This window comes from Papaver somniferum, chromosome 5 (assembly GCF_003573695.1).
Source record: "Papaver somniferum cultivar HN1 chromosome 5, ASM357369v1, whole genome shotgun sequence".
Taxonomy (NCBI): domain Eukaryota; kingdom Viridiplantae; phylum Streptophyta; class Magnoliopsida; order Ranunculales; family Papaveraceae; genus Papaver; species Papaver somniferum.
The window spans coordinates 167382789-167400774 of NC_039362.1; the positions used below are offsets into that span (position 1 = coordinate 167382789).

Sequence of the window (17986 nt, forward strand, 5' to 3'; positions counted from 1 at the left end):
TCCCACACGTCTTCCTTTTCTTCTTGGATTATTATTTTTTTGATGTGAAATAAATACTCAGTCGGTGGTATTACAGAGAGAAACTGCATCTGGAGATAACCCTGAAATGGAGATTAGACATAATGAAGATGTTGTTACGCCTTCAATCATAAAAACCACGTCCGTGGATAACCCTGAGATAAAGATTAATCATAATGAAGATGTTGCTGCACTTTCAATAGTGGAAACCACGCCTGTGGCTGTGGGCGCAATCGTTTCTGAAGAATCTTCTGGAGTTGAAGGAGCGCTAGTCGTACATTCAGCTGCATGTGCTATCTTCAACCCTCCGTTTGTGGCTCCCTTTGAGGATCATGTGTTGATTGGAGGATTCAGCGTACCAGTTAAGTATGTAGAGCTATATACTCAAATATGGGAAAAGTATGGACACATCGCAACAACCAAGAATATTAACAGTCGTTTTTCATTGGTTAAACGCGTGGAGGAAGCCTTATCTTCAATCCATGATATGTGAAATGTGACCGGTCACACCGTTTCTGGAGAAGTAATCTCGAGATGGGAGTATCATCGGGACATGCGTGTGAGCTTTGAGTTTAACGCCTCCTGGTTCTGTGAAGGGTTTTCTAAAATCCAAAAGCTGCAAACTGAAATGAACGAGGTTCCTTCCCTGGATCTTATTAACCAACATGAGGCGAAGATCGAGAACTTATCCCAGAATTTGAAGTTGAAGCAGGGTGCTCTCCAGAATATGAAGGACGCTATCTCCAAGAAGGATGAGCCGTTGTTGGAAAATTTCCCTTGAATACTTTTATTTTTTCTGAACTTTCTCCTCTTAGGTTTTTTTTTTTTGAAGGCAAGAGATGCCTCTTTCATGGTTTGATTTTCTGGTTTTGAACTAGTAGGTAATTGCTCTATGAAGATATTTGAATTGATTTGCTTCTGAAATGATTTTGTGAGTAGATTTTGAATGATATTTGGATAAACTAATAAGTTGGAATCTTGATTATGAATGCAAATGGTGCAGTCACTTCGGAGAAATTTTAAATTTTGCATGAAAAGAGAAATGCTAGAGTGATATGATATTTTAGCATAATTGGGTTATTGGCTTTTATTCTCAAAATTGGACTGGTGTCTGTGTCGAGTCCCCAACGAGTTTCAAAACAGATGGTCGTGCAAACACTGTTTGATAAAACTTACTTGTCTACGAGGCCTCCATCAAAACTGAATTTTCAAATCCAAACCCATCGTGTATGCATCAATAATATTAAGAAGTCTCCGGTTATTTTATTGTTCTCGCAACTTCTGGAATTATGCAGAGTGATTATTCCTCCGATAGATAAGAAGCGTCTATCAGGGGGAATCTCCATGAAGATATCTTTATGTCGATTTGCGGTAAAGTGGAGGATATTCAGTTCCCAGACGCAATTCTCCCGAATTGATCTTTTCTTGGACAATGCGCTTCAGACCATTGCATTCGCTGGTAGGATGATGGATGAACCTGTGATAGTGGAAATATCTCGAATCTAACATCTCTTGACCAGTTGGCGGACGCCATACCGAAGGCAGTTGAACCACCCCGTCTCGTACCCAGACTTCCAGTAACTCCATGACTTTTCTTATGGGGAGCGGAAAGCGCAGGTATTTCGAGTCTAGCTTCTCTCATGTTAGAGGTTGTTCTCGTGGAAACTCTTGTGGGCATTGGCACGAAGCTCGTTTCGAGAGAGAAGCCGAGGCTTGAGCGAGTGTTGACTCTGGCGCGGATCGTTTAGTTCGGAAATTTTGTTGGAATGCAACTTCTCTCAAGTGCCCTGCATCGGTGAAAGCAATATGAAGCGGTTGGACTGAATACTCTTCATTGGCGCAATTCCCGTCCTCATAGGTGTCTTGGTAGATTTCCCCTTCTTCAGGCGCTTCTCTTTTTAGGAAGGTTAGAGCGGTCTGCCATGTCCTAGAATCCTTAAGGCCGAAGTCACCTTTTGTTCAGGGCTATGACCTTTAATATTCAGTGCATCATACTGATAGTTAAATTGAGGTTCTAACTGACAAAGCTCACCAATAATCTTTAGCACCAAATATCGGGGCATGCGGAATCGGCCTTGGAAATTTTCATCAGAGAACACACAATCGGGAAGAAAATAATCGTGCATCAGCTTCTCGTGCCATTCATCCCGACCCCGGTACGTATATCTTCTTGTGAACACTTCTCTTGGCTCTGGATCTCTAGGTATTTGCCGCGATGAATATAGCTACAACAAATTGTTGGTTAGTTCTTTATCTTCATCTGACTCATCACCAATTTGTTGAAGCGCCTGAACGAATATTCGTTGTTGTTTTTCAAATCGATCCATATGAATACGTACTTCTTCGTCAAAAAAATCCATTGAGTTAAAAATAAAAATTAAACAAAGGATTTAAAGGTTGAAAAGAGTAAGATGATAGAGTTAATGAGAAAATGAAGTGTGATTAAATTGAATTGAATGTGGTTAGTTTATAGGGAGACGTAGAGGGAAATAGCCGTTACTTCATTATTTGATAACCGACCAGTTTTTTGAAGACCTCTAGCGGTCTAGTCTCAACCATTCATTGGAGATTCGATCGCTTAATGTTTTTCCTATAATGGCGCCACCAGTTTGCCAGGCCAACTGGCGTGGCAAATGGGAGGTTTAGCCACCCCCAATAGGAACTGGTCTTAGTGGGCAAACATATCAAAAATATCAGTGACGGAGCAACTTAATGCAACGGAGCAATCTACACCTCATCCGCACCATTCTTCGTACTTTCCCTTCTCTCCTCTCTACTTCACTCTAGGGCTCACTGACTAGAATCGCTTCAAACACCAAAACAGAGTCCCTCAATGAATTTTTCACTTGTTGCTTGAATTCATCATCGCTAATGTCGTTCTCTTCTTCGGTTAATCTCCAATTCGCAGTTCTTACTGAATTTCTGTCTTCTCATAAACCACCATGGCTTACTGTTGTCACCATACCGATAGGGTTTTGTCTTATTAATATTCTCGTGAATCTTTGGATATCTTACATTATCAATCCGAACAAAAACCAGGTGTGAATTTTGACTTACTTCATTGTTTGATATTATTATTAGGGTTTTCTAAATTCTGAATTTGAGTTTTAGATTCATAGATTTTCTTCTTGTTTTCTTGTTGTTGATAGGCGATAGATGAAAGAACTGAATTAGAAGCTCAAGTAAGGAAGATAAGGTGGAATGAAGATGGGTGGAGTAAGAAAATGATAGAAAAAAAAGAACAGAAGATTGCTGCATTGGAGAAGAAGATTGATAGGCTTCAAAACTGGTATTGGGTTGCTAATTTCTTATCTCTGTTTTTATCTTATGGTGGTATGTTCATTGCTTTTCAGATTGCAATGAATCGTCTCAACACTAGTAATTAGGCTTCTCTAGGTTTATGAAGAAATGAAATGAACCCTTTGTATATATAGGTTAGCTTGATATGGAGACAGACTCCTTATTATCTATTATGGGTTTGTTTTGAAAAGTATTTTGGTAACTTCTAAACTAGCGGTATTATCCTGCTGTGAATATGTAACGAGAATCCTCTCTTTATATCATCTAGTTTATCTTATGGGTTGCGTCTTTTTTTTCCTTACATGAATGAGGCATCATTGATTGTTTGAATTTCATTTGTAGCTTTGTCTATATTCTGCTTGGTTCAAGTCTTGACTAGTGACTGTAATTGCCTTATTGTTATAAACCATTGTGTGATGAGTTTGGTTAGTTAAATGATGATTGTAAAGTCTGATCAAGTTAAAATGTTGATTTCTCCTGATTCGTGATGAGATGATAGATTAGGTGTAGTAGTACCGAACGGAAGATGTTGGTGCAGATATTACCACTTCAATGAACCCAAACATAGAACGATATACAATGGCACAAAAAGTCACTGCTTGACATACTAGGACTTGACACGGGACTTTGGACTAAATAGGAACAAAGCCTTCACAACTCAAAACTTACAAAACAGAGCTGATGGAACTACTAAGATCACTGTTATCCCAGAATGAGAGGCTCTCAAGCACAATACCGAGTTTGTACATTACGTGTCAACTTTATTTCTTTGGTATGGTACATTGCTAAGAAGTTAGGCATTAGGAGTGTTGGTAATTTGCAGATGAAAGTAATTATATCTAGCATGCATCTGGAAGTTCTTTGATCTAATTTATCCTATTGTCTGATAAAAGCTTAAAATAAAAATTAGTCGATACATCTAACAGTACCAATCTTCTATAACAGAAGAAACGGTGCTTTGCAGTAGCTAGTTAGCTACATTGATTTCTGTTATGGGAATGTCAACTGACAGATTTGAGAGTTCTAGAATTTTAGCTTAATAAATTTCTGGTATTTTATCTATTACAGTTAGTGTCACCTTCGAGAAAAACATCGAATTACCTCTCTGGATGAAGAAACAGTTGCACAACTGTAACATTAATAATATGATTTATAACTGCATCATGAGAAAAAGTGAGAGTACAGATATCAGATTGAGTTGATAGTATCGACCAAATATAAAATCAAGTGGTGTGGGTAACATTATATTTCACTTGGAATTAACCACTTCAACAGAATCAAACCATAGAACGAGACATGTGCGGATCAGCTGAAGGTGAAATTTCTATGAACTAGCATGAGGCAGATTCGCAGAGTAACATGCTCTGTCTGCAATACTACAAGTTAGTATGAATTAGAAGAACATGTCCAGGAACACACTAGCTTCAGCAGTACTAGGAGGGGGGAGCAGTTAGATGGGTGGTTGCTTTTTGATTGGTGGTAGTTGCCAAAACATAAGCCACCTAATTCGCCTTCTTACTACATAACAAAAAATGAAGGTTTTTGCAATCATGCTAAGTTGCCCTAATGTATTCCTTAATATCTTCTAATCTAGAAAAAGCCTTCCAGTCCAAATTGGTGTCGTTTCCATTTACGGTTTTGTAGATTCTGCTGAAATTTCCTTCAATCTGCATTCTGATGTGGCTAAGCGTGCTTGTCCATTTAATTGCTTCTAGTGTTGCTTCTGCCTCCACCTCATCCAGATTGTGTGCCCTGCTTCCCAGAATTCTTACTTCTCTGCACCAACACAACATAAGGTTAGAGCTCTGACACCTGTTTTAGTTGTGCAGTTAAACCTTGTCGCCATGTTGGTCTTGATCATTTCTACTGGTAAGCCATTCCTGGTTAGTGGTGTGTGTGTATTCTGTAATTCTGCTTGCGCTAAAGTTATGTCTTTTGTTTAGTTTCCGCTCTAAATTTGCAGCAACATAGGTACTCCTAGGGTTTGGGTACTGCCTCTAAAAAGCTTCTCATATCTGGCCTTCCAGATGTGCCACACTATTGTTGCAAAGAAGGGGTTCCAGTCTTCATTAGCATCAGTAGTTCCCCGCTCTTGCCTCCACAGTTCTACAGAAACAGGGAAAGAGTTATAAGAAAAGGGGGTTGAAGTCTGAGGAAAACCAAACGCATCTATCAAAGGGGCAAGTGAAGGTTAGGTGTTCTAGGGCCTCGGACAAGTGAATAATAGGTGTTCTAGGGTCTCATTATGCTGAGAATAAAGGTGGTAGTAGTTGGGAATATTGGTGAATTGTGCCAGTTTGGCTGCTGCTGGGAGTCTGGGACCATATCCTGAATGCACTTGTAAACAAAGAGTTGTATCCTAGGGGTGGTCTGGAGATTCCGTAGCTCCTCGGATGGTAATCTGTATAGCCGGTGCTTTTCATCTTCAGTACCCGAAGATGTAGCATCCCAGTGGGAGTTCACGGGAACCATTATTAGGGATTTTAGTTATGCAATTTCATAAACTAATGACTTGATTGGTCACTAGCACAGAAAATCTACTTTGGTGTTTTCGTATTTGACTCTGATTTTGCTAAATCCAATGCAGTTTATTGGAGTTTTAGTCGAGGAGTTTCCATCTTGTTTTGGCTTGTTAATTTCGCATTATTGTTGTGCATTCCTTATCGACACTTGTGATATACAGTACCCGAAATTATCCCAGCGTTGGAGCTCACAAAAACCATTGTTGAGGATTTTAGTTGACAAAGTTGGTCCAGATATGACCTCTGGAACAAATCCAGACATACCAAACATAGAATAAGAAACAAATTGCTAAACTTTTTTTTATTACAAGTGATAGGATTAGTAGGACCACTATTAACCAAAGAAGAGATGTTTTCAAAAATGATCTAATTTACTATTATTGGGGATTGAAATCCAAGTAGGCATTTTTGGGTCATGAAATAGCAAATCACAAGCCCCTTGTCCTATTATTTTATTAACGTCTAATATACCCACAATTGAATTGCGTTACTTAGGGTGATTAAGTAAATTAATTATAATTAGTGTATGAATTATAATTAATCATTCCATTAATTTTATGAGATTCAAAAACTTTTTTTGCATCAATTTTTTTTCTCATATTTTTTTTTGATTAAATAAGAGGACTCGGAGGATTTTTTCTTTAATTTTTTTGCAAAATAAACCACCTGATATGGTGGAGCATATGCTTAAATTACTCAGCATAACCTTATATTTGGAGGATTTTGTTGATTCAAATCAGAAAACATCCATAAAAAATCTGGGTTTTTTGCAATTTCGGCTGGAAAAACATGAGATCCCAGCCGCAAGCGACACTTTTTCGGCTGGGAAATGACGAACTTCCAGCCGAAAATATTGTTTACGGCTGGGATAATTTGTCGACCCAACCGTCAAACGCAAAAACGGTTGGGAATTGTTGGTGTTTCAAGCCGTATTTGTTATTTACGCTGGGAAAATAAAGAACTCCTGGACGAAATTGTTTTTCTGGTTTTCCTGGTTTCCGGAACCAGAAAAAACTGGGTTTTTCAAGCCGTAACTGGTTCTGGAAACAAAAAATAATCAGAAAAATAATTTCGGTTTGGAAAACCAAGCCGAAACATGTACTTTGCCTCGGAACCTAAGAACTCCCCGCCGTAAACACCTTCAAAAGATTTTTCTTCTTTTTTTTTACCCAAAATTCATCGAATCAGATTTTTTAACCATTATATGATGGGTTTTCTTAGTTTTTTCTTTTTATGATGATCATTTTCATCGTGATGAAATTATGATCATCATCTTTATCATGATCTATGAATGAGAAGATAATAGGTTTGGGTTTTCTTTATGATCATCATCCTAATCGTGATGAAATTATGATCATCATCTTCGTCATGATTTATGAATGAGAAGATAAGGATAAGGAAAAGATAATATATTTTATTTTTTTATAATCTTCATCTTCTTCATAATGAAATCGTGATCATCGTCTTCATCTTGATTTTTCAATGAGAAGAGAAGAAGAAAGAGGTAAAGAGAAGTTATAAATTTAGGATTTTTTTCCTTTCCGATGAATAGTGAAATTTAGGTAAGGGTATTTTTGACTTTTTAATATACCTTGAGGTCCCCCCTATCCATTTTTTGGATACACATAGCATTTTAAGCCCCAAAAATCCTATTGGGGCATTTATTGGTTTTTGTTACCTTCCTCTATATTCCCACATCTGAGTTAAATTTTAGTAGAATTGCAATACATCATGAGAGATTCATTTTGGGTCCAATAAAATTTAGCATCCAAACATCAAAAGAATTAGTATAATCTTTCTGGCCAAAATTTTAATGTTCCATATAATGATAATTCAACTTGGTCCTAGAAAAGTATCAGATCTGAACTACGTTTCATCAAGAAATGTAGCTGCTGGAGTGTTGGAAATGGGCAAAAAATAATGATATAGCACCATAAATGGATACTTGAACTGGATAATCCTATTATACCCAAAGATGAAGCTTCTCACTCTCAAAGTTATATATATATATATATATATGTCCATCAATTATGCTCTGCAAATCATTATAGTTGGAATATAACTTTAATTTTATCTCTATTTGATTCTAATAAGCCCGTATCAGAGCGCCTTCGTCCCTCAACGCTCAATTCATGATAACATCGCAATTGCAGGAGAGTTATTCCACTACATCAAAACCTCGGACATCACCACAGAACCCAAAATTGCTCTTAAACTAGATATCCAAAAAGATAGCCTTGACTGGGGTTTCATTAAAAAAGCCTTCACCAAATTAGGATTCCCGACAATTTTTGTGCAATATATCATGTTATGTATCAGCTCAGTCACCTATTCCATCAACATCAATGGAACCCCTCATGGTTTCATCACACCGACGAGAGGCATAAGACAAGGTGATGCCATATCTTCATATATTTTCATTATTTGTGCTGAAATTATATCAACAAATCTTGCCAAACTGGAAGCCAAACAGCTGGTTCTGGGTCTCAGAATATCGCAAAAAGCTCCACCCATATTACATCTTATGTATGCAGATATTGATGGTGGATTTTCAACAAAGGTCAAAACCGTAAAATCATGATACTGCATGTTTCTGACACTGCTTCAGGGATCCATGTGACGATTCGTGTTTTATGAAGTATGATGCATATGTCGCTCGAAAGGCCTCTCCAGAGCGTTCGACACCGGGCATTTCATCATAGCCTCTATGTAGAATAACGTAATTGGGAGGTTCTCCGTAAGATTGAGATCTTAACGCCTTCAGGATGTCGGTGACACTCACTGTTCCCTGACTAAATAGAGGAATTCGCCTCTACATAGAAGAACGATTGGGCGGTTCTCCGTAAGATTGAGAGCAATAACGCCTTTAGGAGGCCGGTGACACTCACTGTTCCCTGACTATGTAGAGTGTCCGTGTATAGACTCAGGCGGTCCTCCATACATGAAATATTGAGAGGCAAAAACGTCTTCGGGACATTGGCAACACTCGCTGATTCACTGACTATACGCAAGAGATTAAGTTCTACGTCATATTCACCACTGAATTCCTAGAAGATAGATAATCTATCTTATCTTATTATTCCTATTCCATGGTCAAACTCACGACTGGTTCTATGGAATGGTAATAGATAAATGTATTACTCCGATTTCATAATCGAATCCACGGCTGATCTCATGAAATGGTAATAGATATTACTCCGATTACATGGCCGAATCCACGGTTGATCTCATGAAATGGTAATATCACCACCTATCTTATTCATCTTATTTCATGGTCAAATCTACGATTCCATGAGATGGTAATAAAATTATCATTTTATTATTCTGAATCCATGGTCAAATCCACAACAATTTTATGGACTGATAATAAATGACTGCTCACTTTATTGCTTAGTTTTATGAATCATTCTCCACCGAATTTCATAAATCAGTAATAAATACTCAACAATCGGGCATCCGGACCATCACTGAGTAAGCCCCACAAAAAATGGTTCAAGTGTACTCGACAATGATGCACGACTGAGCACCCGGATGCACAAACGAGCATCCAAAAATATATACAGATGAGAAATCCTACGCAAAACAGGAGAAACAACAAATAATAATAAAATAATAAGATAAGTCCAGGGGCGGGCCCACCGGACGGCCGTACATGCCCTAGCCGTGGCTGGTACCATGCCTCTTCCATTTTTTTGCCCTATTTTGTTATTTTCATGAACGCATGAAAAACTCCTTCAATTTAGCAACTTTCCTTGTTTGTGTAAAATTCATGAATTCCCCATAACTTTATGGATTCATGAAAATATTATTATAAAATAGGGAAAGGTGTGCGAGACCGGGTAACCTAGAAGGTCGGCCATGCCCGAGCCATGGCCAGACCCACACCTCACAATCCCTGGCTTTTTATAATTATTATTCCCTAATCTCATGAAACTCCTCCATTTCAACAAAACTCATGGATTCTCTATAACTTCACGGATTCATGAAAAATAATATTATAAAATAGGGAAAGATGTGCGGGATCGGAAAACATAGCCGACCGGTCATGCCCTAGCCGTGGCAGGTCCCACACCTTGCAATCCCTAGACTTTAATAATTATTATTTTTCTCAATTCATGAAACTCCTTGGTTTGAGCAAAAATCATGATTTCGTCTTAACTTCTCAAATCTTGCTCGAATCATGAAAAACTAAAAGCCGACATGTTCACACGACCGGCTAGCCTCCCACGACAATTTTAAATGTTAAAATACACTTATTTTAATATTTACAAAATATTGATCAATTGAGCATACATGCTCATTCTAACAAAAATCAAGAATTTCAGTCAAGATGAAACTCTTCCGAAAATTCACAATGTTGCTCGAGCGCACATCAGAAAATACTGAAACTCTCAGTATGGAGACGCGGACACCACGGAAAAGCGTGCATGCCTTCATGACCGACCAGAGTCATTCTTAGGGATTGCACAAAGCCGGTCCCACACGTTTTCATAATTCTGACCTAATTTGCTCAATTGCTCATATTGGGCCCAAACTCTCTCCAACCAACCTGGGGATTGCTCAAACGGCCAACAACTGGTCTCGTGACCACCAAGAGCCAGTCTCATGCTCTCTTGGTAGGTCCCATATCCTTCATACCTAGGTTTTATCACCTAATGTTGAACCCAATAATATTTCAGTAATGATGAAACCCGCATTTAATCATCATTCTTTCACCAATCCTCAAACTGAGAACTCTGGTGCATGATCACTCGAGCACTGGGCACCACATGGACGCCCATCATACCATGTGGTTGGTCCTTCTATCACTCATTACCTATTTTCAGCGATTCATCAACTATGATCTGAAATTAGGGTTTCGAATAAATGTTCTACGAATCATCATTCTGAGCAAGATTCGGGAACTAATGAATTTATATTGATTCAGCAACCAACATCTGAATTAATCATATAATATTTGGTAATCTACCAATATTTTAATATTTATTGGGTCACGTCATCAATAAATATTTCGTCACTCTCCAAGATGTTCTCAATGAAAGATGTTCGTCTATGTCTCTTCTACAACATACCAAAAGAGCGCATCAATCGGACATACGAGTTGAAAGATATGGCATTTACTGTCAGTCTACGAAATCTGAAAATTTTGTACAGGATTACAAATTACAAATGTGCGCGCTTCGTTGGCTGACCTCTGCAACTCCGAATTGAGTGATTCTTTTCTCATGTAATAACTCAGTCTCTTAGCTTCAAAATTTGGGGTCAAGCATCAAATTCTGACGTCGTATGAGGTTCCTACAACTTCCAGAGCATACAACATGCAAGCAGCAATTCTTAGACGGGATTCATAACTTCCACAGTCGATCTGTGTCCACCACGTCTTCCCACTAAGTACTTCATCAAGGTATCTCCAACTCTGACCATCTAGGTCTTTACATCAATTTCTCTACCTGGGTCTTCTATTTAGGTCTTGCCAGAAGAAAGGAAAACGAAAAGGAGAGATTTGACAAAATACTGGGGACTGACGGTCCACTGATCATGGCGATTAGTTTCACATTCCAAGACCCGCGGCACCAGACTCTCATGTGCTGATCATTCATCATAAAAGGAATTCTACCACCGGGACATAAAACCGTGGTCATTACATCACCCCCTCTCGAGAGCAACCTCAGTTATGGTCCCGTGACCAGAGTTTCAGAAGTGATGTTTCTGCGACTAACAGAAACAAGATGACACTGCAAGCACCACACTCATGTATCAATCAAGGGGTCATGATCTCAAATGAATCAATAATATTAAAATCCTTCAACAACCGTTCAAGACACAAGAGAATAGTCTACAGACAGAACATGAGTGTTTTACAGCAAGCTCGTCTGAGATGATTTTGCACTGTCCTGTACAAACCGACGAGCTGGGAGAAATTGGTGAAGAATCTAGGGATGGGTCATATACCATTCTATTTTTATGGATGTCCTATACAACATATAAAAATTTCACAGAAATTGGATAAACGAGCAAAGAGATGTGGCCAAAACATTGGACTACAAGCCAGCTGAAAAATTTATGGAAGTCTTCTGGAAGTTTACTGTTTCGCCTTTTTAAGGCCCTAAACAGGCTCAAAACTCAATAAGCTTCTTCGAAAAAGCTTGGAAATTTTCTGGGCTTGAATATACATATGCAGATCACGAAAATCCGACTTCGAACGAAGATTCTACGGTGTTTTTACTAAAAGGCTGAAGTCTGAAATTTTCTGGTGACGTATTTCAGCAAAATTACTCGTATACTCACATGGATTCTCATTATTTCCTTCGCAAATCAGAAATTTCATACTTCTATGAATAGATTACAGGAGGTACACTTACTAAGGAAGTCTCTAAATTATTTGAAGGCTCGAAAATGCCGGAATCTCCATTGGCAACTCCGCTATGTCCATTCGGTTCAGGATTTCGGGAATCTCCATATTCCCGTGTCCCAAATAAGAGAAAGCTTCATCAACATGCTGCTTATCTACAATTATTTCTTTCTAGATTCATCAACAATAATTATTATTATTTCGTTCAAGGAGATGCCACGATCACCTGCACGAAAGAGATACTTACATCGACTTCTTCATCAATGTTGGATTCCTGAATTGTTTGTCCGGGAACAAGTTGAATACCTTCGTGGAGCCAAATTCTGAAAAGAAATAACAAAACTTGATTTCGTGATCCTAATGCACGAGCAAGGAAAAGTCATGACACAAGGAGCGCTAACAACTCACCAAAGAAACGGCTGGGGACTGCACGTCATCTTGTAGTCCTTACTTATGGGTTCTCCGCTCCCGTATACTTTCTTCCATTTCCGTGGAGCCTACATTGATTCAGGATCTCACTATACGATCATCCTGTGTTAAAGCTAATGGAATAACCAGGAGTACAACTCAGTATGAAGGATCTCTCACCACTCAGAGCACATCGTTCATACAAAGCGAAGGATTCGACAAAACAATGAATCATGGAATAAAGATGCTCACAACAGCGTCTACAAAAATGGTAACCGTCCAACTCTTACCTATTTACAATTTCACCAGCTGTAGTGATTACAATCTCTAGAATTTGTTCGCTCCTTCAAACCTGCAAAGACGAACAAAATTTGTTATTCAAAACCATAACGTGATTTTTATAAAACTGTGAACAATTCACGAAACTTTCACATTATTTTCACCATGTGAGCGACTCCCATCGAGTGAACACCCATTGGTTTTGTGCATACAATATCAGATCACAAAATCCATACAAACAGTATTTTATCAAAAATTGTTTATTTCTAGCAATTGCTGAAAATCAAATATTTAATTTCACATAATTTTTCCCTGTGTGAACATTCACTGGTTTTTCAAAAATTGGATAAACGTCCATTGTACAATTGTGAAAACTCACATACAAACATTATTTCACCGTGAATAATTGTCTACTTTCAACAGTTGTTCAAAATCAAAGCATTGATTTTACAAAATATACATTTAACGTGAAACTCACGTATCATTGAAAATATATGTATATATTCTTGCTCTCTCTTTGAAACGAGAAGTGTATTTTCAAAAATTTATGAAAGCTCCCATATCGAAAATAAATTTTTTCATGAAAGCTCATATTTAAAAAAAAAAAAAAAAAAACTTTTCTCTTGTACGAGCATCCACCTTTGAAACGAGAGTATATTCCTTTTCGTGAAATCTCACATATTTAAAAAATAAAATTTTGGCTTTCGTGAAAACACATAGACAGAATTTTTATCACTATATTTTGTTTATTTCTTAATTAACAAACGAACGAACGTCTGTTCCTAAAACAAGGATTTCCTTTTTGGGGCCCGGGCCCGCAAACACTTAACCGACCAAAACTAGACCTTCGGTCGCTCAAATCAGCAGTGCTTCATCTCTCCGTGCTAATGGGATGACGCTCTGTCACATTACCAGGGTCTCCACCCGAACATTTGCTCACATATGGCATCATTGGAGTAAATTGGAGATTCTGAGAAAGCCTTTGTAGACTGAGTTCAACCACTGATCTCTTGTCGACTGAAAATCACTATCTAGTGCTTACTGCAGAACATGATTGTCCCTCACTAAGCAGGGGACTTATTGTTGATGGTGGATTTTCAACAAAGGTCAAAACCGTAAAATCATGATACTGCATGTTTCTTACACGGCTTCAGGGATCCATGTGACGATTCATGTTTTACGAAGTATGATGCATATGTCGCTCGAAAGGCCTCTCCGGAGCGTTCGACACTGGGAATTTCATCATAGCCTCTATGTAGAATAACGTAATTGGGCGGTTCTCCATAAGATTGAGAGCTTAACACCTTCAGTATGTCGGTGACACTCACTGTTCCCTAACTACATAGAGGAATTCTCCTCTACATAGAAGAACGATTGGGAGGTTCTCCATAAGATTGAGAGCAATAACGCCTTCAGGAGGCCGGTGACACTCATTGTTCCCTGAATATGTAGACTGTCCGTGTATAGACTCAGGCGGTCCTCCATACATGAAATGTTGAGAGGGCAAAACGTCTTCGGGACATTGGAAACACTCGATGATTCACTGATTATACGCAAGAGATTAAATTCTACGTCATATTCACCACTGAATTCCTAGAAGATAATCTATCTTATCTTATTGCTCCTATTCCATGGTCAAACTCACGACTGGTTCTATGGAATGGTAATAGATAAATGTATTACTCCGATTTCATGATCGAATCCACGGCTGATCTCATGAAATGGTAATATCACCACCTATCTTATTTCTCCGATTTCATGGTCAAATCTACGATTCCATGAGATGGTAATAAAATTATCATTTTATTATTCTGAATCCATGGTCAAATCCACAGTTGATTCTATGGACTGATAATAAATGACTGCTCAATTTATTCCTCAGTTTTATGAATAATTCTCCACCGAATTTCATAAATCAGTAATAAATACTCAACAACCAGGCATCTGAACCATCACTGAGTAAGCCCCACAAAAAATGGTGCAAGTGTACTCGACAATGATGCACGACTGAGCACCCGGATGCATAAACGAGCATCCAAAAATATGGACATATGAGGAATCCTATGCAAAACAGAAGAAAACAACAAATAATAATAAAATAATAAGAGGCGCCCAGGGGGCGGGCCCACCGGCCGGCCGGCCATGCCCTAGCCGTGGCCGGTCCCATGCCTCTTCCATTATTTTGCCCTATTTTGTTATGTTCATGAACTCATGAAAAACTCCTTCAATTTAGCAACTTTCCTTGTTTGTGCAAAACTCATGAATTCCCCATAACTTTATGGATTCATGAAAATATTATTATTAAACAGGGAAAGGTATGCGCGGCCGGGCAACCTAGCCGGCTGGCCATGCCCGAGCCGTGGCCGGTCCCACACCTCACAATCCCTAGCTTTTTATAATTATTATTCCCTAATCTCATGAAACTCCTCCGTTTCAACAAAACTCATGGATTCTCCATAACTTCACGGATTCATGAAAAATAATATTATAAAATAGAGAAAGGTGTGCGGGACCGGGCAACATAGCCGACCGGCCATGCCTTAGCCATGGCCGGTCCCACACCTTGCAATCCCTAGTCTTTTATAATTATTATTTTCCTCAATTCATGAAACTCCTTGGTTTGAGCAAAAATCATGATTTCGTCATAACTTCTCAAATTTTGCTCGAATCATGAAAAACCAAAAGCCAACATGGTCACACGGCCCGCTAGCCTCCCACGATAATTTTAAATGTTAAAATACACTTATTTTAATATTTACAAAATTTTGATCAATTGAGCATACATGCTCATTCTGACAAAAATCAAGAATTTCAATCAAGATGAAACTACTGAAACTCTCAGTAGGGAGACACGGACACCACGGCAAAGCGTGGATGCCTTCATGACCGACCAGAGTCATCCTTAGGGCTTGCACAAAGCCGGTCCCACATGTTTTCATAATTCTGACCGAATTTGCTCAATTGCTCATATTGGGCCCAAACTCTCTCCAACCAACCTTGGGATTGCTTAAACGACCAACAACTGGTCTCGTGACCACCAAGAGTCATTCCCATGCTCTCTTGGTAGGTCTCCCATCCTTCATACCTAGGTTTTATCACCTAATGCTGAACCAGCAATACTTCAATAATGATGAAACCCGCATTTAATCATCATTCTTTCACCAATCCTCAAACTGAGAACTCTGGTGCATGATCACTCGAGCACTGGGAACCACATGGACGCCCATCATACCATGTGGTCGGTCCCTCTATCACTCATTACCTATTTTCAGCGATTCATCAACTATGATCTGAAATTAGGGTTTCGAATAAATATTCTACGAATCATCATTCTGAGCAAGATTCGGGAACTAATGAATTTATATCGATTCAGCAACCAACATCTGAATTAATCATATAATATTTGGTAATCTACCAATATTTTAATATTTTATTGGGTCAGGTCACCAATAAATATTTCGTCGAATTGAGCATACTTGCTCAAATATTGATCCAGCTATTAATATTTAATAATTTATCAGTATTTTGTTGAATTGAACAATACTTGCTCAATTGCATGACAAATTATCAACATTCAGTATTTTGTCAAATTGAGCAATACTTGCTCAGTTGCACGTCAAATCATCAATAATCATAAATTTGTCGAATTGAGCGATACTTGCTCAGTTGCTCGACAAATTCTCAATATTCAGTAATTCGCCGAATCAAGCAATACTTGCTCTCGCTCGAATAATGGTCAGTAATTCATCGCTGAATCAACAATACTGACATCCCTTCAGAGAACTACATGTTCGATCCATGAATCGCTGAGCATTTACCACTTATGCTCGATTCAACAAAACCTAGACTCATTGTCTAATCAGTCAAAAACTACTGACTAAGTAATACACGTCTGTCACTCAGACTCCACGATTCGTGAGACATCAATCATGTCAAATTGGGGGATAACAACTAGGGTTTTGGCATGGCGTCCTACATCACGTGGGTTCATCCACAACGAGAAACGTGAGTGAGTCCTATCAACGGTTGAAGGAGTTAGCAAAGTAGTGGGTGAATGATCAACCAAGTCTCCGCACAACCCGGAACTGGTTTCACCACGATCTCTCACTTTCCCACTCTTTCACTCAAGAAACCGTCACACTTACAGGGATCAAGGTGTTCACAACTCTGACAATATAAATAAGTCTCTGAATCCATGATTGAAAGACAATAAACAACGAATGATCACCAGATATCAGCAATTGTCTACATAGAATTTCTCGAGTAATTACTCTCAAGAATTCATCAATCCATCATAACTTATTCGAACTCATCAGTTCACCAAAATTGCAGAAACCTTCAACAAATCCACAATCCTTGATCCCACATAATTCTCAGCTTCCCTCCTACAGATCAACCCATCTCCCTATTTGCGACCGAATTGACTCTGGAACGGCCATTGAATTGGTTTAGGCCGGAGTCCGACAGATTTATCTCTCGAATTTAAGCACTCCCTTTGCAGTGCATCTGTGTGAGGATTAACATTTCGCCCGGCTGAGGAGTCTCGACAGCACGCTCGTCTCTTCGCTTCCCAAAAAACCGGCGACTCGTTTTTCCCCATCTACAGCAGATGATCTCCTAATCACCTACAGAGCCTCCCAAGAGAGTAACATCCACCTCAAAAGATACTTCAATATTATGAAACATCGGCAGGACAAATAATCAACACAACCAAATCAACAATCACCCACCATATGAGATTACTGCCACACGATATAAATAATCTACACCAAGTTTACAACATGTCAACCTCTTCAAACCCTCTTATGTATCTTGGAGTCCAATTTAAACACGGGAGAACATCCCGCCACATCTTCGTACCTTTGCTTCAAAGGCTAGCTCGTAAAGCTCAAGGTTGGATGACAAAACGCCTTACACCTTCCGGGAGGTTAGTTCTCATTAAAACCTCCTTAACCCCAACCTCCAACCACCTTATGCACACACAACTTTTCCCCACTCATGTCCACAATCAAATCGACCGGATCACCATGAATTTTTTCTGGGGGCATGATTCCTCAGTTAGAAAACTTCACCCTTTGGGATGGAACAAACTCCACACACCGATAGA

At 38.8% G+C, this 17986-nt stretch overlaps 1 protein-coding gene across 3 annotated transcripts; it reads left to right on the forward strand.

Annotated features, from left to right (window-relative positions):
- The first annotated feature begins 2749 nt into the window (after positions 1 to 2749).
- LOC113283562 lies at positions 2750 to 5920 on the forward strand. 3 transcript variants are annotated; one of them, XM_026532869.1, is made up of 4 exons: positions 2750 to 3057; positions 3168 to 3307; positions 5034 to 5114; positions 5262 to 5920. In XM_026532869.1, the coding sequence occupies exons 1-4, from the start codon at positions 2890 to 2892 to the stop codon at positions 5287 to 5289; spliced, it is 417 nt and encodes a 138-aa protein (XP_026388654.1). In that variant the 5' UTR covers positions 2750 to 2889; the 3' UTR covers positions 5290 to 5920. The 3 variants fall into 3 exon arrangements, with proteins under 3 accessions (XP_026388654.1, XP_026388651.1, XP_026388653.1); XM_026532866.1 differs by having other exon boundaries at positions 5282 to 5920; XM_026532868.1 differs by having other exon boundaries at positions 5346 to 5920.
- The last annotated feature ends 12066 nt before the right edge of the window (positions 5921 to 17986 follow it).